Below are 22,129 nucleotides of genomic sequence, written 5' to 3'. Positions count from 1 at the left end.
TGTGAGGTGCTATATTTTGGTAGGACAAATCAGGGCAGGACTTATACACTTAATGATAAGGTCCTAGGGAGTGTTGCTGAACAGAGAGTGCAGGTTCACTGTTCTGAATTGAACCAGGGTCCCTGGAGCTATGAGGCAGCAGTGCTAACCAGTGAGCCACTGTTCTGCCCATGGCAGGTGGCGAGGGGGCATAGATAGGGTGAGTGAGTGAACAAAAATCTATCAGATGGAGGAAAATGTTGGACATTTTGGTAGGAAGAATTTTAAAAAATAGTTCTTGAAGTGTATAAGATCCTGAATGGTTTTGACAAGCTGAATGTGGAAATGATGTTTCTTTCATTGTTGTACCAGAACTTGGGTATACTGTTTACAACTTAGCAGTCACCCTTTTAGGACACGGATAAGGAGAAACGATTTCTCTCAAAGGCTGTGCAGTTTTGGAACCGTCTTCCTTAGAAGGCAGTGAGATGAGAGTCTTGAAGTCTAGCACAGAAATAGGCCCTTCGACCCGTCAAAAATAATCACTGAACTATTCTATTCTCACATTCCAGCACTTGTTACATAGCCTTGTATGCCTTAGCATCACAAGTATCCATCTAAATACTTCTTAAATGTTATGAGGGTTTCTGCCCCATCACCCTTACAGGCAGTGAGTTCCAGATTCTCACCACTGTCTGGATGAAAAAATAATCACTGAATATTTGTAAGACACAGGTTGATATATCTTTGTTAGGTAGGGGAATTAAGGATTATCAGGGTATATGGGAACATAAGATTCAAAACAGACAGATCAGCCATTACCTTATTGAATGGTGAAGCAAGTTCAAAGGGCTGAGTGGCCTCCTCCTGCTTCTAATTCAGCTGGTGTTATGTAATGGCCTCCTTTTGTGCTATAACAATTCTGTGATTCCACAGTGCTACCAAGCTGTGATTCCTTGGTGATGGACCTTGAGATCCCCCTCCCCACCCAATGTGCTATTTTCTTCAAGAAATGTTCAACATGGAGGGCTTCTGATCCATTGGCTGAGGGAGATCATTGGTAGTAATCAGCAGAAGGTTTCCGTGCCTATGTTGATCAGATGCCATAAGATTTAACCATTGTTTTAGTCTCTGCATCAACAATAGCGAGTCCAGGAGTGCTTAACGGTATGGTGTAAAGACAACAATCTCTTCATCAATATCAGCAAAATGAAAGAGCTGGTCATTGACTTCAGGAAGGAGAGTGGAGAGCGCACCCCTGTCGGCATCAATGGTGCTGAGATGGAGATGGTTGAGAATGTCAAGTTCCTGGGAGTGATGATCACCAACAATATCTCCTGGTCCACCCACATTGACACTACAGTCAAGAAAGTGCAGCAACATCTCTAGTTCTCAGGAGGCTAAGGAAATTCGGCATGTCCATCAAGATTCTTACAAATTTTTATAGATGCACCTATCTGGATGCACCACAGCATGGGATGGAGACTGGTCTTCCCAAGACCAAAAGAAACTACAGAGAATTGAGAGCACAGCCCAGTCCATCACACAGTGTCCCATCCATTGACTCCATCTATACTTCCTGCTGCATTAGGAAAGCAACCAACATAATCAAAGACCCCTCCCTTCCCTGTTATACCCTCTTTTGTCCGGCAGAAAATAAAAAAGTTCGTATACAAACAGTTTCTTCCCCACTGTTATCACACCTTTGAATGGACCTCTTTAACCTTCATGTTGATCTCTCTCTGCACCTTCTTGGCAGCTGTATCCTGCACTCTGTTCGGCTACCCTGATGCACTTGTATAGTACAATCTGCCAGTAAAATAGGTAAGACAACATATCGCTCTACTTTAGTATACATGACAGTGAAAAATCAATTCGGCACGGTGGCTCAGTGGTTAGCACTGCTGCCTCACAGCACCAGGGACCCGGGTTCAATTCCATCCTCAGGCGACTGTCTGTGTGGAGCTTGCACGTTCTCCCCATGTCTGCATGGGTTTCCTCCAAGTGCTGTGGTTTCCTCCCACAGTCCAAAGACGTGCAGGCTAGGTGGATTGGCCTTACTAAATTGCCCATAGTGTTCAGGAGTGTGTAGATTAGGTGGGTTATATGGGGATGGGGATGGGGATGGGGATGGGGATGGGTCTGGGTGGGATGCTCTGAGGGTTGTAGTGGACTTGTTGGGCTGAAGGGCCTGTTTCCACACTGTAGGGATTCTATGAAATCAAAGGAGAAGAGAGGCACTGGAGGAAAGCTACAGGCCAGCTGAGGAATGAGTTTCTCAGCTTAAGCAGAGGTGATCTTGTCACTCACTCCTCCTTCTCTGAAGTCAATATTGAAGATTCCCAGGCTGACTCCTTCCCAATTGTATCCCATTGAGCCATCACCTCTGCTGGATCAGTCCTGCTAATGGGAGATGACATACATATACCTAAGGATGGTGACAGTGTCCTCTGGGACATTGTTGAGAAGGTATGATTCTGAGAGTATGAAAAGGTGGCTTGACTATTCTGTGAAACAGAATTTTGGCGCAGATCCTGCTTTTGTAAGCAAAGAGGTATTTGCGGGGTTGATTGAGTGGGTTGCACTGTTCTTGTTTCCAGTGTTTCAGTCAATGCCATGAAACCAGTCCACTTTTATCCCCAGAAGACTTTTCTGTCATGGTTTTGTACAACTGAGTAACTTACTCAGTCATTTCAGAAAATAGTTCTTTCGGACAACTATTAGTTTTCAGTCTGGAGTCACATGTAGATCAGACCAGCTCGGGACAGTAGATTCATTCACTGAAGAGCATGACTCATCCAGATGAGTTTTCAATAACAATCTGTAATTCCGTGATCATTATTAATGAGGCTATGTTTTATTGCAAATTGGGATTTTAAATTTCACTAGTTGCCACATAAAATTTACATGTCACCAGAGGATTAATCGCGGTCTCTGGATTACTACTCCAGTAACATAATCACTAACCCACTGTTTCTTTAAGGTTATTAGCCCTGAACATTAAAAGAAAGGCTGTTTAGAGGTTTTTGGAGAGAAGGAGCTATACTTGTTCACCTGTACTGCAAGCTGGAAACCCGTTTTCCAGCTTTCACCTCTAGATCTCCACATGGCTCCCTATGCCTCCTTCCTCTGGCCTTCCCAGTTGGTGATGCAGACACACCATAACACTCCACCCCCTTGTCATCACTCACATGGGACTGAGAAGGCACAGTTTGGTTGGTAAGGGGGCTAGAGACTGGGGAGACTAGTCTGTGTCCAACTCCAACTCCCCACCTCAATCTCCTTATTCTCCATTCCAACCATTTTGGCAACAGAATCTGTTGGGGTGAGGGGGTGGTTTGTGTTCTATGTTTCTTAGTTATCAGACAAGGGTCCTGTGCCAGAATGCTGAACTGTCTTTTCTCCTCCAGATACTGACGGAACTGTCTTTTAACCACATGAATCTTTTAGTCCTGAACAGTTCTGAGGGAGGATCACTGGGCCCAAAATGTTAACAGTCCATGTGCTGTAGGTAGACCCAGAATGCTGTTAGGGAGCAAATTCCAAAATTTTGTCCCTATGACACTGGAGGAACGGCAAGATATTTCCAAACAGGATGGTGAATGGCTTGGAGGGAAACCTGCAGGTGGCGGTGTTCCCATGTATCTGCTGCCCTTGTCCTTTGAGATGAAAGTTGTCATGGGTTTGACGGCATGGCAACAACATTGAAGAGGGAGCAAACAAATGACATGCAAAATTTGTTTTTGTCAATATGCATTTATTTTAAAGAGTTCCGTCATTAGAACATTATACAGAAATTCTGTCAAAAGATGTAATTAAGTCTTACAATGAAATATTATGATCTATCAATTATTGGATCTCTTTGTAGCTAGAGATGTGTATGTGCCTATTTGTGTTTGTGTTCCAGGATAACAGCAGTTCAAAATTTCAATCTTAATCTTTACAATGCTTTTCCCATTCAGTGAGTGAGGTTAACAGAATATAGGCCACAATATTGAAATAAAACAAAGACTGCTTTACAAAAGTCATTATAGAGTTTACAATAACATTTAAATGCAATTACCATATTAAGATGGAGAGAAACTGTAACCTCTGGTGAGAGGGACAAAGGGAGTCTAGAACAAGAGGGTAGAACCTTAAAATTCAAGCTATAATGTTTGGGTGGGATGGGTTGGGGTGGCAAATGTCAAGAAGAACCATTTTACATAAAAGGACGTGGAAATCTATAACTAGAAACAAGAGTCTTCGAAGGGCTGGATGGCCTCCTCCTGCTCCTACACTCCACATGCAAAGACTAGGGAGCATTTTATTTCATGAATGTTTGTGTTTTAAACAAATATTTGGGTTCTCAGGACTGTCTGCTAGCCACCATCTTGGTATGTTACATGGATTTCAACAAGATGCCACAGTAACTTCATGACATGGTAAATGTCTCCTTTATAAACTGTACGTTTTCAGAGGAGAATGGGACGAGATGGATGGTTCTCAAAGATATTGACACAACAGACCAAATGGAGTCCTTCTTTGCTGTGTCATTCTATGATTTTCTAAAAAGCTGGGGTGGGTATGAAATAAGGGGAGAGGGGCAATTCTGATCCTCAAATCCTCTACATGACATCAACTGAGTGATCTTTGGTTCAAACACCCAAAGTAGCCATTTTATTTCCTTGCTGATGAGCAGCATTCACTGAAAACATTGAGAATGCTGGTAAAAGTCAGCAGGTGTGCCAGCCCCTATGTTAGAGCTAACATTTTGATTCTAGTATGACTTCTTCAGAACTGAAAAGGGTTGGAAAATGTATTTTTTATACTTTTAGCAGAGGCACAGACCCAGTGTAAAAGACAAAGATGCTGTCAATGATGGAGCAAAAGAAAAAAGGACATGGAAAATAGATGTAAATTAAGATGTGAAAGATAGGAAATGGCCCCTCTATGCTAAAAGCAAAGTAAACAAGACACAATGAAGACAAGGCTGTGTGGGGGAGTGAGGGGAAAGAATGTAAGAATACTGCAAGTTTCTGAAATTATGGAATTCAAGATTGAGACCTTGAGTTTGCGTTATGCTTCACATTGTCCTGGGCCTGCTACAATTTTCCAACGAAGCACAACACCAGCTTGTGGAACAACACCTTAGTTTCCACAGAGGCATTCTACAGCCTTGAGGTCTCAACAGTGAATTCTTACATTCACTACCGCACCCCCCACCCCCACTTCCTGCACAGCCATGTCTTCTTTACTTTGTTCTTATTAGAGAGCACCCTTTCACACCCATTTACACCCATTTTCTTTCCTTCTCCATCATTAACAACCACTTTGCCTTTTGCATTGAGATTCTGCCTTTGTCAAAAATTCCAACATTTTTCAGTTCTGAAGTGCCATACCAACATGAAACTTTAACTCTGTTTCTCTCTACATAGATGCTGTCAGACTGGCTGAGTTTCTCCAATATTCTGTGTTTGTTTCAGGTTTCCAGCATCTCCAGTAACTACTGCTTTTATTCACTCATCATTTATACTGTAGGGTTGGACACAGTGAAGCTTGAAGGGAATTTTGAAGGAGTCTTTAAAAAGAGTTCAAGTTTCTGGGAAAACTTTCTCTGGTTACTTTTGACATCTTTCTTTGATGAGACCGGCCCGTCAAATTGCTGCATGTGAACATGAGACCTAGTGCCCCTACGAGCTGACCATCCAGGAATGGTTCCCTCCTTCATCCCCCAACAAGTGCCTTCTTTCTGAAGGACATCAACGATAATATCAAAATGGGAATGGAGTGGAGATTGGCCCTGTGCTTGCTGACTCATCATCTGGCTGTCTTGCTTTATTCAATTGATTCTTTTCTAAAGAAACAAATCAAATAGTGCCTTCAAGCCAAGATTAGGGGGATGGGTCAGGATGGGATGTTCTGAGGGTTGGTGTAGACTTGTTGGGCCAAAAGGCCTGTCCCTGCACTGTAGGGATTCTATGATTCAGATTAAAGGATTATTCTTGTAGAAGAGAAGGATTTAAAATAATTTGTTTTTGTTTGGTGTGGATGGAGAAGGATTCTACCAAGGATAGAGATTCAGCAGAATATTTACTTCAAAATATTAGTACTGCACAAGAGAAAGACTGATATCACCAGTAACCTCTAATTGATCGATCTGATTCAGAGGCTGGATACGATGGTTGAAGTTGAAGAGGTGTCTTCCATTGACTAAGATCTTGTAACAGGTTGGTTGAATCACAATCTGCATCTAATGAGACATAATTCAAGATGCATCAATAGTTCTCAACTTTTAAATACCCTTCTATGAGTTGATTAGATACACAGTCCTGAGCAACAAAGGGGAGGTATTTACATTTGATTTTCTCATGACTCTAAGAATGTACACAGAAGAGTTCATTTGGAGTGTCAAGTCTTTTGTCACTTAAAGCATCACATTTTAAACGCAGCAAGTATCCAAAATTAGCAACAAGAACAAGATCAGTTTGTTGACAGGTGGTGCCTGGTTGACCGGGACATTGGGAGAACTCTCACACTGTTAGAATTATGCTATGGGATCTTTGACATCCACCTGAGCCACCAAAATGTACAGGCAAGATCCATACTTGCTCAAAAATGCACATCAAAATCCAACTGTCTATCCATAGCTGGGCTGTGGATCTCAAAGTGCAGAATAGTGTCCATGTGTGCCACCTGATCCTACAAATTCTGAGTGCATCTACAATGAGGATAGTGTTTAAACAGCAAAATCACCATTCTCAGATTCTCCCAGTTGGAAGCCACTTTCAACAGGAAGTGTGAGCTGCGGTGGGCGATACTAATGCCCAAATCTACCAAGAGCAACAATCACTTCTGCATTGTTTAACGTTCCATATGGTCTAGCGGTTAGGATTCCTGGTTCTCATCCAAGCAACCTAGGTTTGACTCCCAGTATGGGAATATAAGTTGGGATGACATAGTGACCAGTTGTTAGCACTGCTGCCTCACAGCACCAGGAACCTGGGTTCAATTCCAACCTTGGGTCACTATCTGTGTGGAACTTGCATGTTCTCCCCGTACATGCATGGGTTCCTGTCGGGTGCACTGGTTTCATCCCATGTCCAAAAGTGTTTAGGTTGGGTGGCTTGGCCATGCTAAATTGTCCCCTAGTATCCAGTAATACGTAGGCTAGGTTGATTAGCCCTGGTAAATGTGGGGATAGGGTTGGGGGTTGGTTGTTTGTGGGATGCACCCATAGTCAGTGCAGACTAGAAGGGCTGAGAGGCCTCTTTCCAAAATGTAGGGATTCTATGATTCTACCTATTATTTTTCCCAGTGATCACACTCTGGGTGCAGGTTCCAATGGCAAAACCTTCAGAAATGTGCAGTGTATTCTCAGTGTATTTCACAGGGAGATTTGTTCAGGCATTCCAGATGCAGGGCAGTTGTCCCTCAGAAGTTTAAACTTGCTGGCTAGTTAGTGTATTGGGATATTCTGTACCAGATTTTTCATGGTACTTTGTTGCAATGATTATGTTCCAATGAAGGACATTGTCGCATCACAATCTTACTGAATATGGGGTCACTTTGCCCTATACAGAAACTACTGCACCTCACAAAGTAATAACTTGACAGAAAAGGCCAGCTGGCCCCTGTGATCCTTCTAAGTGTTCAAGCTTCACCCACCCGCTCTTCATCCAACCTCCATCAACAATAAGCTCCCACTCTTTGCTTCCTTGTGTTCAACAAGATTCCATTTAAATGTATCTATGCTATTCACCTCAACCATTTATGGTGGGTAATAAATTCTCATCTATCTCTGATCTATCCTGAACTCCCCAGTGCATGTGTTAGTGACCAGATTATATTGATGGCCCCTAGTTATGGTCTCATCCACCAGTAGAAACAGTTCCTCTACCTCTAACATAACAAACCCTTTCATATTCTTGGACCCTTCCAAGAGGTCACTCATATAAACAAACAAATGCAAAAGAAGCAAGAGTAGGCCATCGAGCCCTTCCAGCCTGTCCTGCCATTCAATAAGATCATCACCTTAAGATGGTAATCTCAAATCCACTTTCCCACTCAACACTGTTAATCTTTCGCCCCCTTACTTACCAAGAGTTGATCCTAAGTTTGCCTCAAAAATATTAAAGAACTCTGCTACTGCCAACTTTTCTTTTAAACATTCATCTCTCTGTTAAATGGGCAATGATTTATTTTTAAACAGTGACCCCAGTTCTAGATTCTTCCATAAGAGCAAACAACCCTGTTAAGACCCCTCAGAATCTTATATGTTTCAAACAAGTCACCTCTTACCCTCTAACTTCTCAATCTCTCTTCTAGAGCAAAGAGCCCCAGCCTATTCAATCTGCTGGCTCCAACCTCCCAGTTCTGGTATCATGTTAGTGAATCCATTTTAGCAAATGGAGAGCAGGCTATGCAATGTATACCATGTGGCTTAACCAAGGCTCTTCACATTCTTTGTAACCTTTCAGCATTTCAATTCCAACTCTTGTGGAATTGCTGAACCACAGAATTGTTATGGTGTGGAAGGAGGCCATTCATCCCATCATGCTTGCGCCAGCTCTATTACCTATTGCCTATCTCAAGCCATTTCCCCATATTCCTGTAACATCATTACTGTCCAAATAATCATCCTATGTCCTCTTGAATGCTGTGATTGAACCTGCCTCCACCATATTTCCAGGCAGGGCACTCCTTACCCTGCCTTCTTGCTGTGTGAAAAAGATTCTTCTTACATCACCATTACTTCATTTTCACATCACTTTAAATCAATGCCTTCTCATTTGTGTTTCTTTTACAAATAAAAATGGCTTTACCCATCTACTCTATCCATCTCCCTGGCCCTACCCTCATCCCTGGAACATCTGGTTAACAAGGGTACCTATGTCAGGTTCCTTCTTTTTGACTACAACTCTGCCTCCAACACTATAGTTCAGCCAAACTAATCTCCAAACTCCAAGACGTAGGTCTCTATTCCACCGTATAAACTGGATCCTCAACTTCCTGACCCACACACGGCAATCAGTGAGAACAGGCAACAACACCTCCACCACAAAATCCTCAACACCAGCACCCCGCAAAGTTGCATACTCAGACCCTTATTATACTCTCTATACACCCATGACTGTGTGGCTAAATTTCATCCTAACTCCATCTATAAGTTTGCTGATGACACCAGCATAGTAGGCCAGATCTCAAACAATGATGAAACAGAATAACAGAAAAGAGATAGAGTGCTTGTTGGTGTTGTGTAAAGATAGCAATCACTCCCTCAACATCAGCAAAATGAAAGAGCTGGTCGTTGACTTCAGAAAACAAGGTGAAGGGCATGCCCCTGTCTACATCAATGTTGTGAGGTGGACATGGTCGAGAGCATCTCAAGTTCTTAGGAGTGATGCTCACCAATAATCTGTCATGGTTCACCCATATTGATGCAACACTCAAGAAAGCACAACAACACCTCTAAATCCTCACGAGGCTAAGGAAATTCTGTAAAGATTCTTAACAATTTTATAGATGCACCAGAGAAAGCATTCTATCCAGATACATCACAGTTTGGTATGGCAACTCTCTGCCAAGGACTGTATGAAACTACAGAGCGTTGTGAACACAGCCCTGTCCATAATGCCAGCCAGCCAACCTTCCATCAATTGACTCCATCTATATTTGTTGCTGCCTTGGCAGCCAACACAATCAAAGACTCCTCCCACCTCAGTTATAATCTCTTCCAACCTGTTCTGTCAGGCAGAAGATTCAAAAGCTTAAACACACATACAAACAGATTCAAGAACAGCTTCTTCCCACTGTTATTAGACTTCTGAATGGAGCTCTCAATTTTTTAAATTTAATGTTGATTTCGTTCTTTGTTCACCCTCTCTGCAGCTGTAGCATTGTATTCATTGCTCTGTTCTATTACCCTAGTGCACTTTATATGATATGATCTACCTATACTGCACACAAAACAAAACACTGTACCTAGGTACATGTGACAATAATAAAACAAATCAAATCAAATCCAGCCTTCTAATGATATTGAAAACCTCAATCATATCTCCTCTCAGCTTTCTTCTCTCTAGGGAACAGTCCCAGCTTCTTCTATCTATCCTAATAGCTGAAGTTTCTCATACTTGAAACTATTCACAGCAAATCACCTCTGCATTCTCCCTGATACATTCACATCTTTCCTATAATGTGTCACCCACAACCGTATAAAATATTCCAGCTGAGGTCTAACAAGTGTTTTGTACAAGTTCAACATCATTCCCTTGCTCTTGTAATGTATTAACAAAGCCAAGGACGCTGTGTACTTTATTAATTTCTCTCTCCACTTATCCTGTTACCTTCAATGATCTGTGCACGTACACACCCAGCTCATTCTGCCTCTGCAACCCCTTTAAAATTATACTCCCTATTTTGTATTGTCTTTCAGTGTTCTTCTGACCAAAGTGCATTACCTCACACTTCTCTGAATCAAAACTAGTCTACCACCTATCCATCCACTGTAACTTGTATACAACCTTTTGAGATCCACTCTATCCTCCTCACGATTCTTCCAAGTAGTGTCATCTGAAATCTTGGAAATTATCCACTGACACCAAGATCTGAATCATTAATATACATCAGGAAAGTTAGGGTCCCAAGATTGACCCCGGGGGAGCTACACTACAAACATTCCTTCAGCCTGAAATATAACTATTGATAATTACTCCTGTTTTTTTTCTCTTAACCAATTTTGAATCTTGTTACCAGTGTCCCTTTCATATAGTGACCCATGACTTTCCTCAAAAATCTTGTGAGTCAAATGCTTTCTGGAAATCCATGTATCCCACGGTGTTACCCTCATCAACCCTTTCTGCCACCTCTTCAAAAAGACTCCAGCAAGCCCAGGCACGCAGATTGATTTAAGATACAGCTTTATATTGGACTGGATTTATACTACAGTCTGCACTCGCCTGATGTGATGCTAGATCCACACCTGGGAGACTAGGATAGGAGATAGCCGGGTGTGGAGGAGGGATCTCATCTGCCCAGCCTCAAGTGCTTGAGCTGCAGTCAAGCGGAGTGCTTGACTTCAATATAAATCCCAAACCATGTTTGGTCAACATGGAAACAGAATGCACTGGGAGAAAGGGATTAGGAATGTTCCCCTCAACAGGAAACTCTTCAGTATTGTTCCAGTATTGAGCTCAAGATTAACACACACAGTCCTCCAAAACCAGCCTCATTCACAGCAAATAAAAGCTGGAAACTGAAATAAAAATAATGTATTGGAGAAACTCAGCAGGTCTGACAAATTCTGTGGAGAGAAAATGAGAATTAACGTTCCAAGTTCAGAACAGTTCTAAAGAAGAGTCATACTGGATTCGAAACATTAACTTTGTTTCTCTCCACAGATCTCGCCAGACCTGCTGAGTTTCTCCAATATTTTGCTTTTATTTCATGCACAGCAAGTCTGATCAAGACCACTCAACACACAGAAAGCATACCTCAAATGTTTGACCAGGTAAAAATGGGAGAAATGGCAGGCTCCTCTCCTCCGTGCCCCAGTTCTGGTTTATGCGACTGTTCCTCACCACTGCATTTTCATCAAATCTTTGATTGATGTGGAGGGCAATGTTATCATAATAACTCACCTTCAGATTAATGGTAAACCTGGAATGAAACAGGCACAACATCAACTGGGAAATGATTTGATTTTCATGAAGGATAGAATGGCTGAGAGGTTTAGGTAGAGAATTTTAGAACTTAGGGACCGTCAATGGTGAGGCAAAGGAAATCAGGATTAATAATATTCACCTACTTTTTAAACATGATGTGGTTTTCCGCTTCTAAATGACTCTTTCAAGAAATCAACCACATCTAATGTGTAAAAAAGGTATGTTCTATTCCTCTCTAATCCTTTCAAGAATTACTGAACATCTATGACTCTAGTTTATTGAATAGGTGCTTCCTGGACACTCTTAGCTGGGCTTTGCATAATTTTACACGTCTCAGTTACATCTTCCTGAGGCCTCCTCTGCTCTAAATAAAAATTACAACAGGTGACCCAAGGAACATGTTCACTCCCTGAAGATTGAACATCGGAGTCACTTACATGAAGCATTCAAGTTGAGACTATGTAAAAACAATGTTAAAAACATAGAACAATCTTTCTAGTAATAAAAATAGACAAACAAATTCCATAAGTAACTGGGGAGCAGTGGATCAGATATCAAACAAGGAGTAATGTTGAATTCAAATTGTATTGAAATTACAAACACATTCACTGCTCCTACATTATGGGCACTTATATCAACATAATCACTGAAAGAACTTAATTTGGGAACCAAACCAAGTAAAGCAGAGCATTCCAAAGTGGGAATCATGTGCCAAAATGTTGGGGGCATGACCTACAGCAGCAACGGCCACCATGGAGTGACGACCAAGTGACCAACTGTGGGGTTATTCAAAATGCCTAAATGACCCAAAGCAAACCCAAACTCAAAACCCTGGCTCCTGTAGTAAAATGGTCTGACCCCACCATCCCACCTCCATGAATTCTCTCAGGTCTTAGGGGTCGTGACAATATTGCATCCTTGAAATGGGATCCAATTAAGAAAAAGGTTTGGAACTGCTGATCTTTTTTGAACTATTATTATTATTCATGGGATGCGAACGTCACTACCAGGCCATTCCGAATTACTCAGACAGCAAGTAAGAGTCAACCTCATTGCTGTGGGTCTGGAGTCACATATAGGCCAGATGACTAAGGATGGCAGATTCCCTTCTCCATTAGTGAACCAGATGGGTTTTTATGACAATCAACAGTGGATACATGGTCAGATTTTAATGCCTGATTTTTATTGAATTCAGATTTCGCCATCTGCTATGGTGGGATTTAAGTACATGTCATCAGTCTGGGGTTCTGGATTACTAGTCCAGTGACATCACCACAACACTACAAAGGAGAAATAAGGATATGTAAAAGGCCAAAATTAAGAAAAGCATGGAGACTAGAGAATCTAAGGGTGGTGATGTTTATGAAGATTCAGCAGGATGAGACTACGAGAGGAATAGAGCACAAGGCTGAGACTTGTGAAATTGAGGTGTTAGCCAAACTGGCTTGTCCTACAATGGGGTTCAAATCGTTTCACACAACTTGTAAAGAACATTAAACAGTTTGTTTTTAAAAACAGTCTTCTTTTCAATTTCCACACCTGTATGGTTTGGCTTTCACGGTCCCAATAATTTTTATTTTCTGCTGCGGCTTGATACTTCCTATGTATGCCTGGTATGGAACCATCTGAAAACGAAATGGCAGTCTGTCAGGTGGAGGTGATTCCAAGTTACTCACTTCCAGAGGAATCCAGCTTTGATTCTCCATCAGTGGAGTGTGTGGAGAAAGCATATTCTTAAAGCAACAGTGGCAAAACTGAGACCTGGAGATTCCCAGACACTGGATTCCAGGAAATTTGAATCAAAATTTATCCAACTATTCTTTTTAGCTTGCATTGGTGCAAGATTCTTTGACACCAGAAAACAACCCTCCAATGCCTTGCGGAGAAGGGAGTCTAACCACCACAGGAAGTGGGAACAGTTCATGGAGAGTAAGTGGATAAGGTGCATTTCAAAAAGCCTCTGCTTACAATAAAAACTGAAAGAACTGTGGATGCTGTAAATCAGAAACAAAAACAGAAGTTTCTGGAAAATCTCAGCAGGTCTGGCAGCATCTCTGAAGAGAAATCAGAGTTTTGAGTCCGGTGACCTTTCCTCAGAACCAGAGGAAGGGTCACTGGACCCAAAATGTTAACTCTGATCTCTCTTCACAGATGCTGCCAGACCTGCTGAGCATTTCCAGCAACTTCTATTTTTGCTTCTGCTTACAATGAATCAGGTCAAGTGGCAGAAAACAAGGGTTTGCAAGGCAGGGAACGAAGAGCCAAAGACCAAGGGAGGGACAGTGAGCATTGAAAAGCAAGGTGGTTGGGGGAATACAGACAGGAAGGGAAGAACAGACAGGTGGGGAATAGAGAAGGGTGGTAAGGAAGAATGGAATGAAGTGGAAGTGAGCGAAAGGTGTCAAGGGTTGGTAAGAAAGTTATGGGAGAAAGAGAGTGGATGGAGGGAAGCTGGTAGTGAAGGGTGGGCAGAGAAATGAGAGTGGGAAGAGACTGGGGCAGAGAGAATGGAAGTAAGGGAAGATGAGTAGTAGAGTAATTAAAACAAAGAACTGTGAATGATGGAAATCTGAAACAAAAACAGACATTGCTGGAGAAACTCAGCAGGTCTGGCAGCATCCTTGGGAAGAAAGCAAAAGTTAACGTTTTGAGTCTGGTGACTCTTCATCAGAGTAGAGGAGGGTGAGGTGGGGTGGGGATGTGAATGGGGTGTGCAACCATGGGTTAGGCTGTGGAATTACAGAGAGACAGGAGAGAGCAAGATGGTAGGGGAACAGAAACTAAAATCATGCCTCCCTCCTAACACAAAAATATGCAAAATATAAATTAAAGTTATACATTGTTCCTAACAATAACTTCCATCTCTTTCCCTCTCTTTTTCTATTTAAATATGTCATTCACTTTCAGCAGAAATAAGTACATGATCCAACTTTAATATTGCACAAAAGAGGACACAGGTTTTACAAAAAAGCTGAACTAAATACTCACTGGATTAGACACGGTCACTTGACTGGGTGGTTTCTGAAAAACAAAAAAAAGTTAGTATTTGATTTTTCATTGAACACACAAATGGATTTGCAGATGGGAACACCAACCCTGCAAGTTCTCCTCCAAGCCACTCACCATCCTGACTTGGAAATATATGCCATTCCTTCAGTGTCATTGGGTCAAAATCCTGGAACTCCCTCCCTAAAGGTATTGTGGATCCACCTTCAGCACATAGACTGCAGCAGTTCAAGACAGCAGCTCACCACTATTTTCTCCAGGAAAACTAGGAATTGTTAATAAATCCTGGTCCACCCAGCGACATCTTCAATCCCTGAATGCATTTTTTAAAAATGTGCAAATTCCCTAAATCTGTCAAATCTGTCACTGGCACAGTTTTTATTCATTCATTCACACAATGTGGGTGTCATCGCCTAGGCCAGCATTTATTACCTACCCCTAACTGCCTTCAAGAAGGTTGCCCCTTCAATCCTTGAAGTGTAGGTATGCCCACAATGCTCTTAGAGAGGGGTTCTAGAAACTCGACCCAGCAACAGTAAAGGAACAGAGATATATTTCCACATCAGGATGGTGAGTTGTTTGGAGAGTAAATGGTGCCCGCACATATCTGCTGACCTTGGCTCTCTAGGTAGTAGAACTCATGGGTTTGGAGGGTATTGGCAAAGGATCTTGGTGAGTTGTTGCAGTTCATCCTGTAGACAGTAACTATGTCACTGGTGGAGAGTCAATTTCTAATGCACTTTTTCAGATTTCTCATGGACGGAGTGATTCATTTGTTTTTGTAATGATTTGGATACATTTAGACATGCAGAAAGACATAACTTTTTCATCAGTACCAATGTTGAAGGCAGGGCAAATAACTACATCAGATGAGAGTTTGAGTTGCAAATTTTAATAACGTGTTCAGCTTTGTGAACATTTAAGCAAATTGAAGTCAAATGCAATTCAACAACGGCAAAGATTGCTTGTAATAAGCACAGCTGCCTGATGAAAGAGTCGATGTCTACGTCCACCTTAACGTGTGATGGTTTACACAGTGAGTATCAACACCACAAACTAATCCTGGGCCTTAATTCACTCCAGCACAGAAGCCCCTTGTTATTCCAACATAGAAAGAACAAAACACAACAAAAGTGATCAGATTCAAACAAAAATCAAAGACGGGTCATGCACCAGAGCAACAAGTCAGAGCTAATCAGCATTCTCGCTGGTGTGAGAAATTCAGCCAGTCCCAGGCAGAATGAGTGAGGGGAAAGGATGAAACAATCAGTTAAACTCCCAGGCTTCAAGGTTTAACTCAGCACTAACGGTGGCACCTGGATGAAAATGTTGGTGCTCAGGCTCAAATATGGACCATGGCTCTCTCCCTGATCCTCAGGATATGAATGGAGATCTACCTTATGCAGAACAATAATGTTTCAACTTCAATCCCAAATCCATTTGAATTTCAATGAAACTTTTCAGTAGCACCTCCCAGTTAGGCTCAGAGAGGGAGAGAGAGTGGGGGTGGCACAGTGGCTAGCACTGCTACCTACAGCACCAGGGGCCTGGGTTCAATTCCAACCTCAGCAACTGTCTTTGTGGATTTGCATGTTTTTCCTATGCATACGTGGATTTCCTCCAGGTGCTCTGGTTTCCTCTCTCAGTCCAAAGATGTACAGACTTAGGTGGATTAGCCATGGGAAATGCAGAGTTACAGGGATAGGTAGGTGGTTCTGGGTGGGATGCTGTTTGGAGGTGGGGTGGGAGGGTTGGTGTGGACTTGATGGGTAAAATGGCCTGCTCCCACACTGTAGCAATTCTATGATTTTAATGTGAAAGGAATGTATCAAGGAGCTCCTTGTGTTAGTCCAACATATTAGTACAGTCACCATTTTACAGGAAATACATAGAGTTGTAGAGTTGTATAGCATGGAAACAGACCCTTCAGTCCAACTCATCCATGAGGACCATATATCCTAAAATGAGGTCTAGTCCCATTTGCCAGCATTTGGCCTATGTCCTTCTAAACCCTTACCATTCATGCACCCATCCAGGTGCCTTTTAAATGTTGTAATTGTAAACGCCTCCACCACTTCCTCTGGCAGCTCATTCCATACACGCACCACCCTCTGCATGAAATCGTTGCCCCTTCGGTCCCTTTTAAATCATTCCCTCTCTCCTTAAACCTATGCCTTCTGGTTTTGGAGTCCCCTACCCTGGGGACTCCATGCTCCTCTTCATTTTATAAATCTCTACAAGATTACACCTCAGCCTCTGACACTCCAGCGAAAAAAGCCCCAGCCTATTTAGCCTCTCCCTACAGCTCAAACCCTCCAATCCTGGCAATATCCTTATAAATCTTTCCTGAATCCTTTCAAGTTTAATAACTTCTCTCCTATAGCACGGAGACCGGAATCAAACACAGTATTCTAAAAATTGCCTAGCCAATGTCCTGTACAAACAACGCCTATACTGAATGCACTGACCAATGAGGTGAGCCTGCCAAACATCTTCGTTACCATCCTATCTACCTGCAACTCCACTTTCAAGAAATTATAGACCCGCAACCCTATGTCCCTTTTATCAGCAACATTCCCCAGGCCCCTGCTGAAAACTAGTTAGGTCCTGCCCTGATTGCTCTACCAAAATGCAATACCTCATATTTATCTAAATTAAACTCCAACTGCCATTCCTCTGCCCATTGGCCCACTTGATCAAGGTCTGAAGTACTCTGAGGTAACCCTTCACTGTCCACTACATTACCAATTTTGGTGTCACTAACTATACCTCCAATATTCACATCATTTATATAAATGACAAAGAGCAGTGGACCCAGCACTGATCCTTGCAGCATATCTCAGGTCGCAGGCCTACAGTCTGAATAACAACCCTCCACCACCACTGTCTATCTCCTACCTTCAAGCCAATTTTGTATCCAATTGGCTAGCTCCCCCTGGATTCAATGTAATCTAACCTTGCTAACCGGTCTACCACGTGGAACCTTATTGAACATCTTGTTGAAGTCCATACAGACAACGTCTACTGCTCTGCCTTCAATCTTTTTTTGTCATTTCTTCAAAAATCTCAAGGTTGTGAGACACCATTCCCACGCACAAAGCCACGTTGACTTTCCCTAATCAATCACGATCACAATCAGAGATAAGCAGAGGGAATTTAAAAGGATGTTGTAAAGGAATGGAGAATTTAGTGATGAGGGATGACTGGATAGGCTGAGGCTGCTACATTTGGAACAGAGGTGGCTGAGAGGGAGGTTTAATAAATTATTTTTATTTAACCTATTTTTCAAATCAACCTGCCCAGAGATATTATTACACACCTCTGGAGCAGGTGGGACTTGAACCCAGGTCTCCTGGTCCAGGGGCAGGGACACTATTACTGTACAACATGAGGCCCAAGAGAGAGATTTAATTTTTGTTGAATGTATTTTTCTAATCAACCTGTTCAGAGACGTTATTAAACATCCCTCGAGCAGTTGGAACTTGAACCCTGTGGTCTAGGGGTAGAAACACTAACACGGCACCACAAGAAGGCTGGGAAGTGTAGGGTCATAATTTTTTTGACATACTTTTCTAATCTTGCACCACAAGAAGGAGATTTAATAGAGGTTGTGCAAATTTAGAAGCAGTCTAATTAGGAGCTAGATAGATGGAGAGGACTTATTTCCCTATTAGAGAGGTCAATAGGTAGGAAGCATGGAGTTAACATAACTAGCTTAGATTATAGGATTTAAGGCCTCTTGTGGTGCAGTGGTAGTGTCTCTACACTCCCTGGTTCAAGTCTCATCTGTTCCTCAGGTGTGTCATAGCAGACTGAATAGAAAACAGATTAAAGAAGTGTTCTGTTCACCTGGAGAGTGTTCGGTGTCTGGAACTTTGCTGCCAGGAGGCGTGATAGAAGAAAAAACTCTCACCAAAATGAAAAAAAAAGTATTTGGATTTACACTTGACATGCTGTAACCTACAGGGTTATGGACCCAGTGCTGGAAAGTGGAATTAGGCTTGGGGCAAGACAGTAGTGGCCTCCTTCTTTGCTGTAAATATTCTGTGTTGCTAACTAACTGAGTTCACACTGATCAGTCTGTTCTGCAGCCAATGCGACTACTTAGGAAACAAGTCACAGAATCACAGAAGTTTTATGGTATGGAAAGAGATCATTCAGCACGTTGTGTCTGCACCAGTTTGTTAAAATGAGTCAAAAGTCAATTTGAGACACCCGTCTAGTTTGTTCAGCTTGTTGCCATAGTAGCAGTACATGGGTAAATATGCCTGTCCAGATCTGGCTCTAATTTGGTTTCGCCCTTTCCAAACCCTCAGCAGCCACCACACCAGCAAGGCACATAAATTGCCCATGTGATACCATCCAACTCACCTTGGAGCGATTTCGCCTGCCGCCTGTAACCACTAGTGGAAATTCCTATGATGGGTTGGAGAAAAGTCGATAGATTTACAAAGGTCGCACTGGACATGAGCAGCCTGCACACGGCTCCTATCTCCATCCTCCTGTCAGCCTCCTCAAGTGCCTGAGTGGCTGGATGGTCAAAAGCTTCTACTGCCTCTTTGTTCTCATGGTTTGCTCTTGACATGAGCTTCTGTTGCAGCTGAGGGAGAAGAAGATGAGGGGTGTGGGGAGTATTGAATAACCTTGGAAGAGCGTGGGGGTGTCCTTTCACATAAACTGGACTGACCCATCCAAATTATGGGGGCCACTCTCAAGAGAATGTTCAAGGCCAAAGTCTCTCTGTAGGGACTGTTCACAGCTCAGTATGATTTGTTTTTCTCGTCACAGGAAGCTCTGAGTACTGTCCAACTTCAATATCTGTATTTTTGTTGTTTTATTTGCTTTCTAGGTGCATGTAATAAAGTTTGACATTGAACTATTGAACAGCCACTCAGTCTCAGTCACAACTCAAACAGGTTCCTTTGGCTTATTTAGCTCTGACCATTGCATCACTCAGTTAAAAACACATTTTTGTACAGCGTTTAATACCTGATAAGATAGAATTAATGTTTAAACAGTGAGACTTACAACTTCTTTGCATGGTGCAGGATTGGAGCCAAATACAGAGTGAACCTAGGAGGAAAACACAACATAACATCATCCACAAAAGCTGTGGAAGAGAGGAAGAAAAGAAACCTCGGAAATAACACACATCTCTCAATCAAAGCAAATCTTTGTCTGAAAACTTAGTTTTAAAGATCATTCCAGGAACTAAAACTGTTTACAAAAGGCTGCAGTATCAACATGACCCTGCAAGTGACAGTATTGAGCTCCTGAAATTCTTGTTCTCACTAACATCACTGTATGCTAATACAGCACTTTTAATGTGGTAAAATACCTCAAGGTTACATACAAGCATTATCAAACAAATGTGACACCAAAACAAATAAGACAAGAATTGACTTTAGAAGAATGAGGGAGCCCTGAAGGGATTTGATGGGGGAGATGCAATAGAATGTTTCTTCTTGGACTAAGAAACACCATTTAAAAATAAGGGTCTCCTATTTAAGATGTTGAGATGAGAAGATTCTCTTTTCTGAGAGGGTCATTAGTTTGTGGAATTCGCTTCACCCAGAGAGTAGTGGAGGTTGGGCTATTGGATACTTTAGGACTGATTTTGACAGGTTCTTAATTGATAAGGGAATCAAATGTTACAAGGGGTAAACTGGAAAGTGAAGTTGAGGCCACAGTCAAAACTTTAAAATTGGTCAATATTCGGAAATGAGGCTGTGTGACTGCCAGCTGCACAATTGTGGGGATCCAGCAGGTAGATAGTGATGGAGAAGCCCCAGCCTCTGACCTTGTCCAACAAGCAGGAGGTGTATATTGCCTGTGTGGGTGAAAAGAGGGACTGCAGGGTAGATAAAATGACTACGATACTATGGTTAAGGAGGCCACTCCAGTGGGGGATCAAAAATAAATGAGGTATAAATGGGAGACAGTTTAGTCAGGGGGATAGACAGTTACGCTGGAAACTGCAAAGATTGTGTTGCCTGCCTGTTGTCAGATGTAAAGCCAGCTCCTCTTGGCTGAAGGTGGACTTGGAGGGGGAGCAGGAAGATCCAGTGGTCCACATGGGAACCAAAGACAGAGGTAAAATTAGTATGGTAGAACACAAGTAGAACTGAAGTTCTGTATTGCAATTTGGGGAAATTACATTTCAAATGAAAAGGCAGAACATGAAAGGTGATCATCTGGATTGTCACTTAAGCAATGTGTCAAATGGCTTAGGGCCAAGCAGATTATATTAAACATGTGGCTCAAAGATAGGTGTGTGAGAAAGAAGTCTCCATTCAAGGAGCATTGATGCCTGTACTTAGACTCACAGAAGTGTTACAGTGAAGAAGGTGACCATTTGGCCCATCATGTCTGCACTGGCTCTTCAAATGAACATCATGACCTAGTCCCTTTCCCCTGCTTTTTTCCCCCATACCCTATACATTGTTTCTTTTCAAATGATTATCTAATGTCCTAAGGGAAGAGGGAAATATTCTGGTCCACTTAAACTGGGCTCAGACGAATGCCCACTCAATTATATAACTAAAGCTATGGACAGGACTTTAAATAGTTCTCAAATGTTCTCAAAACATACAATATGATCATGGCTAAATTTGGTGCTTCAACCCCATTTTCTTGCATGCTGTTCAAATCTCTTAATTCTGACAGAGAATCAAAAAATCTGACTATCCCAATCTAAAATATATTCAATACTGGAGCATCCATAACCATTTGGGGCTGAGAATTCCTCAAATTCGCAACACTGAGCGAATAAACTTTTCCTCATCTCAGTCCGATCCTTTCCCCTGAAATAGTGCTCCTTTGTTCCAGATACCCCAAGCAGGGCTAAAGTAAAACCTCTATGTCTACTCAGTCAAGCCCCCTTCATAAACCTCAGCTCATTCTGAAGAAATGTCATACCACACTTGAAATACTAACAAAGTTGCACTTTCCACAGATGCTACCAGACTTGTTGGGTTTGTCCAGCATTGTCTGTGTTGTTTCAGATTGCCACTATCTGCACCATTTTTGCCTTTACTCTTCATAGTCTCGAATCTTACAATGTGATCACCTCTTAGGCCATTCGTAACAGGCAGAATACTAACCATATTCAACCAATCAGTGCTTACAAAACTCAGAACACAATATCCAACATTAAACGTGATCTTGCAATTGTACAGTACTTACAAAATAATCCCCTACAGTACTACTAATTACACTAACAAATGATTTAGGGATTATTAGACATGGATTCAGGACTCTGTGCCCTACAGAGAGAAAATTTCCATGCATTGAGCCTTTTTCACCTGAACAAAAGCTGTGAGACAACCATTGTCTAGTGTATTCACCATGGCAATATCTTGACCAATCAGAGTTGACCTGTCCAGTTGGCATTTAAACAAAAAAGTGGTGGTTAACTGTTATAACAAGGTGTAGAGCTGGATGAACACAGCAGGCCAAGCAGCATCAGAGGAGCAGGAAAGCTGACGTTTTGGGCCTAG

At 42.1% G+C, this 22,129-nt stretch overlaps 1 protein-coding gene across 4 annotated transcripts in view; it reads right to left on the bottom strand.

The window, feature by feature from the left end:
* Nucleotides 1-3,715: 3,715 nt before the first annotated feature.
* Nucleotides 3,716-22,129, bottom strand: part of LOC109933332 (galectin-9-like) — a 38,610-nt gene continuing 20,196 nt past the window's right edge. For 3 of the 4 annotated variants that reach the window (XM_048618332.1, XM_048618334.1, XM_048618333.1), the window contains 5 exons: nt 19,659-19,703; nt 14,613-14,645; nt 13,164-13,249; nt 11,454-11,619; nt 3,716-6,211 (listed from right to left, as the gene is read on the bottom strand). In XM_048618332.1, coding sequence (XP_048474289.1) covers nt 6,065-6,211; nt 11,454-11,619; nt 13,164-13,249; nt 14,613-14,645; nt 19,659-19,703 — 477 coding nt within the window. In that variant the 3' untranslated portion in view covers nt 3,716-6,064. Of the gene's footprint in view, nt 6,212-11,453; nt 11,620-13,163; nt 13,250-14,612; nt 14,646-19,001; nt 19,047-19,658; nt 19,704-22,129 lie in introns of all 4 variants that reach the window. The other variant, XM_020532313.2, reaches the window with a different exon arrangement.

This window comes from Rhincodon typus, chromosome 39 (assembly GCF_021869965.1).
Source record: "Rhincodon typus isolate 14 chromosome 39, sRhiTyp1.1, whole genome shotgun sequence".
Taxonomy (NCBI): Eukaryota; Metazoa; Chordata; class Chondrichthyes; order Orectolobiformes; family Rhincodontidae; genus Rhincodon; species Rhincodon typus.
The sequence above is the reverse complement of the archived record's forward strand: the minus strand, read 5'-3'. Positions and strand labels throughout refer to the sequence as shown.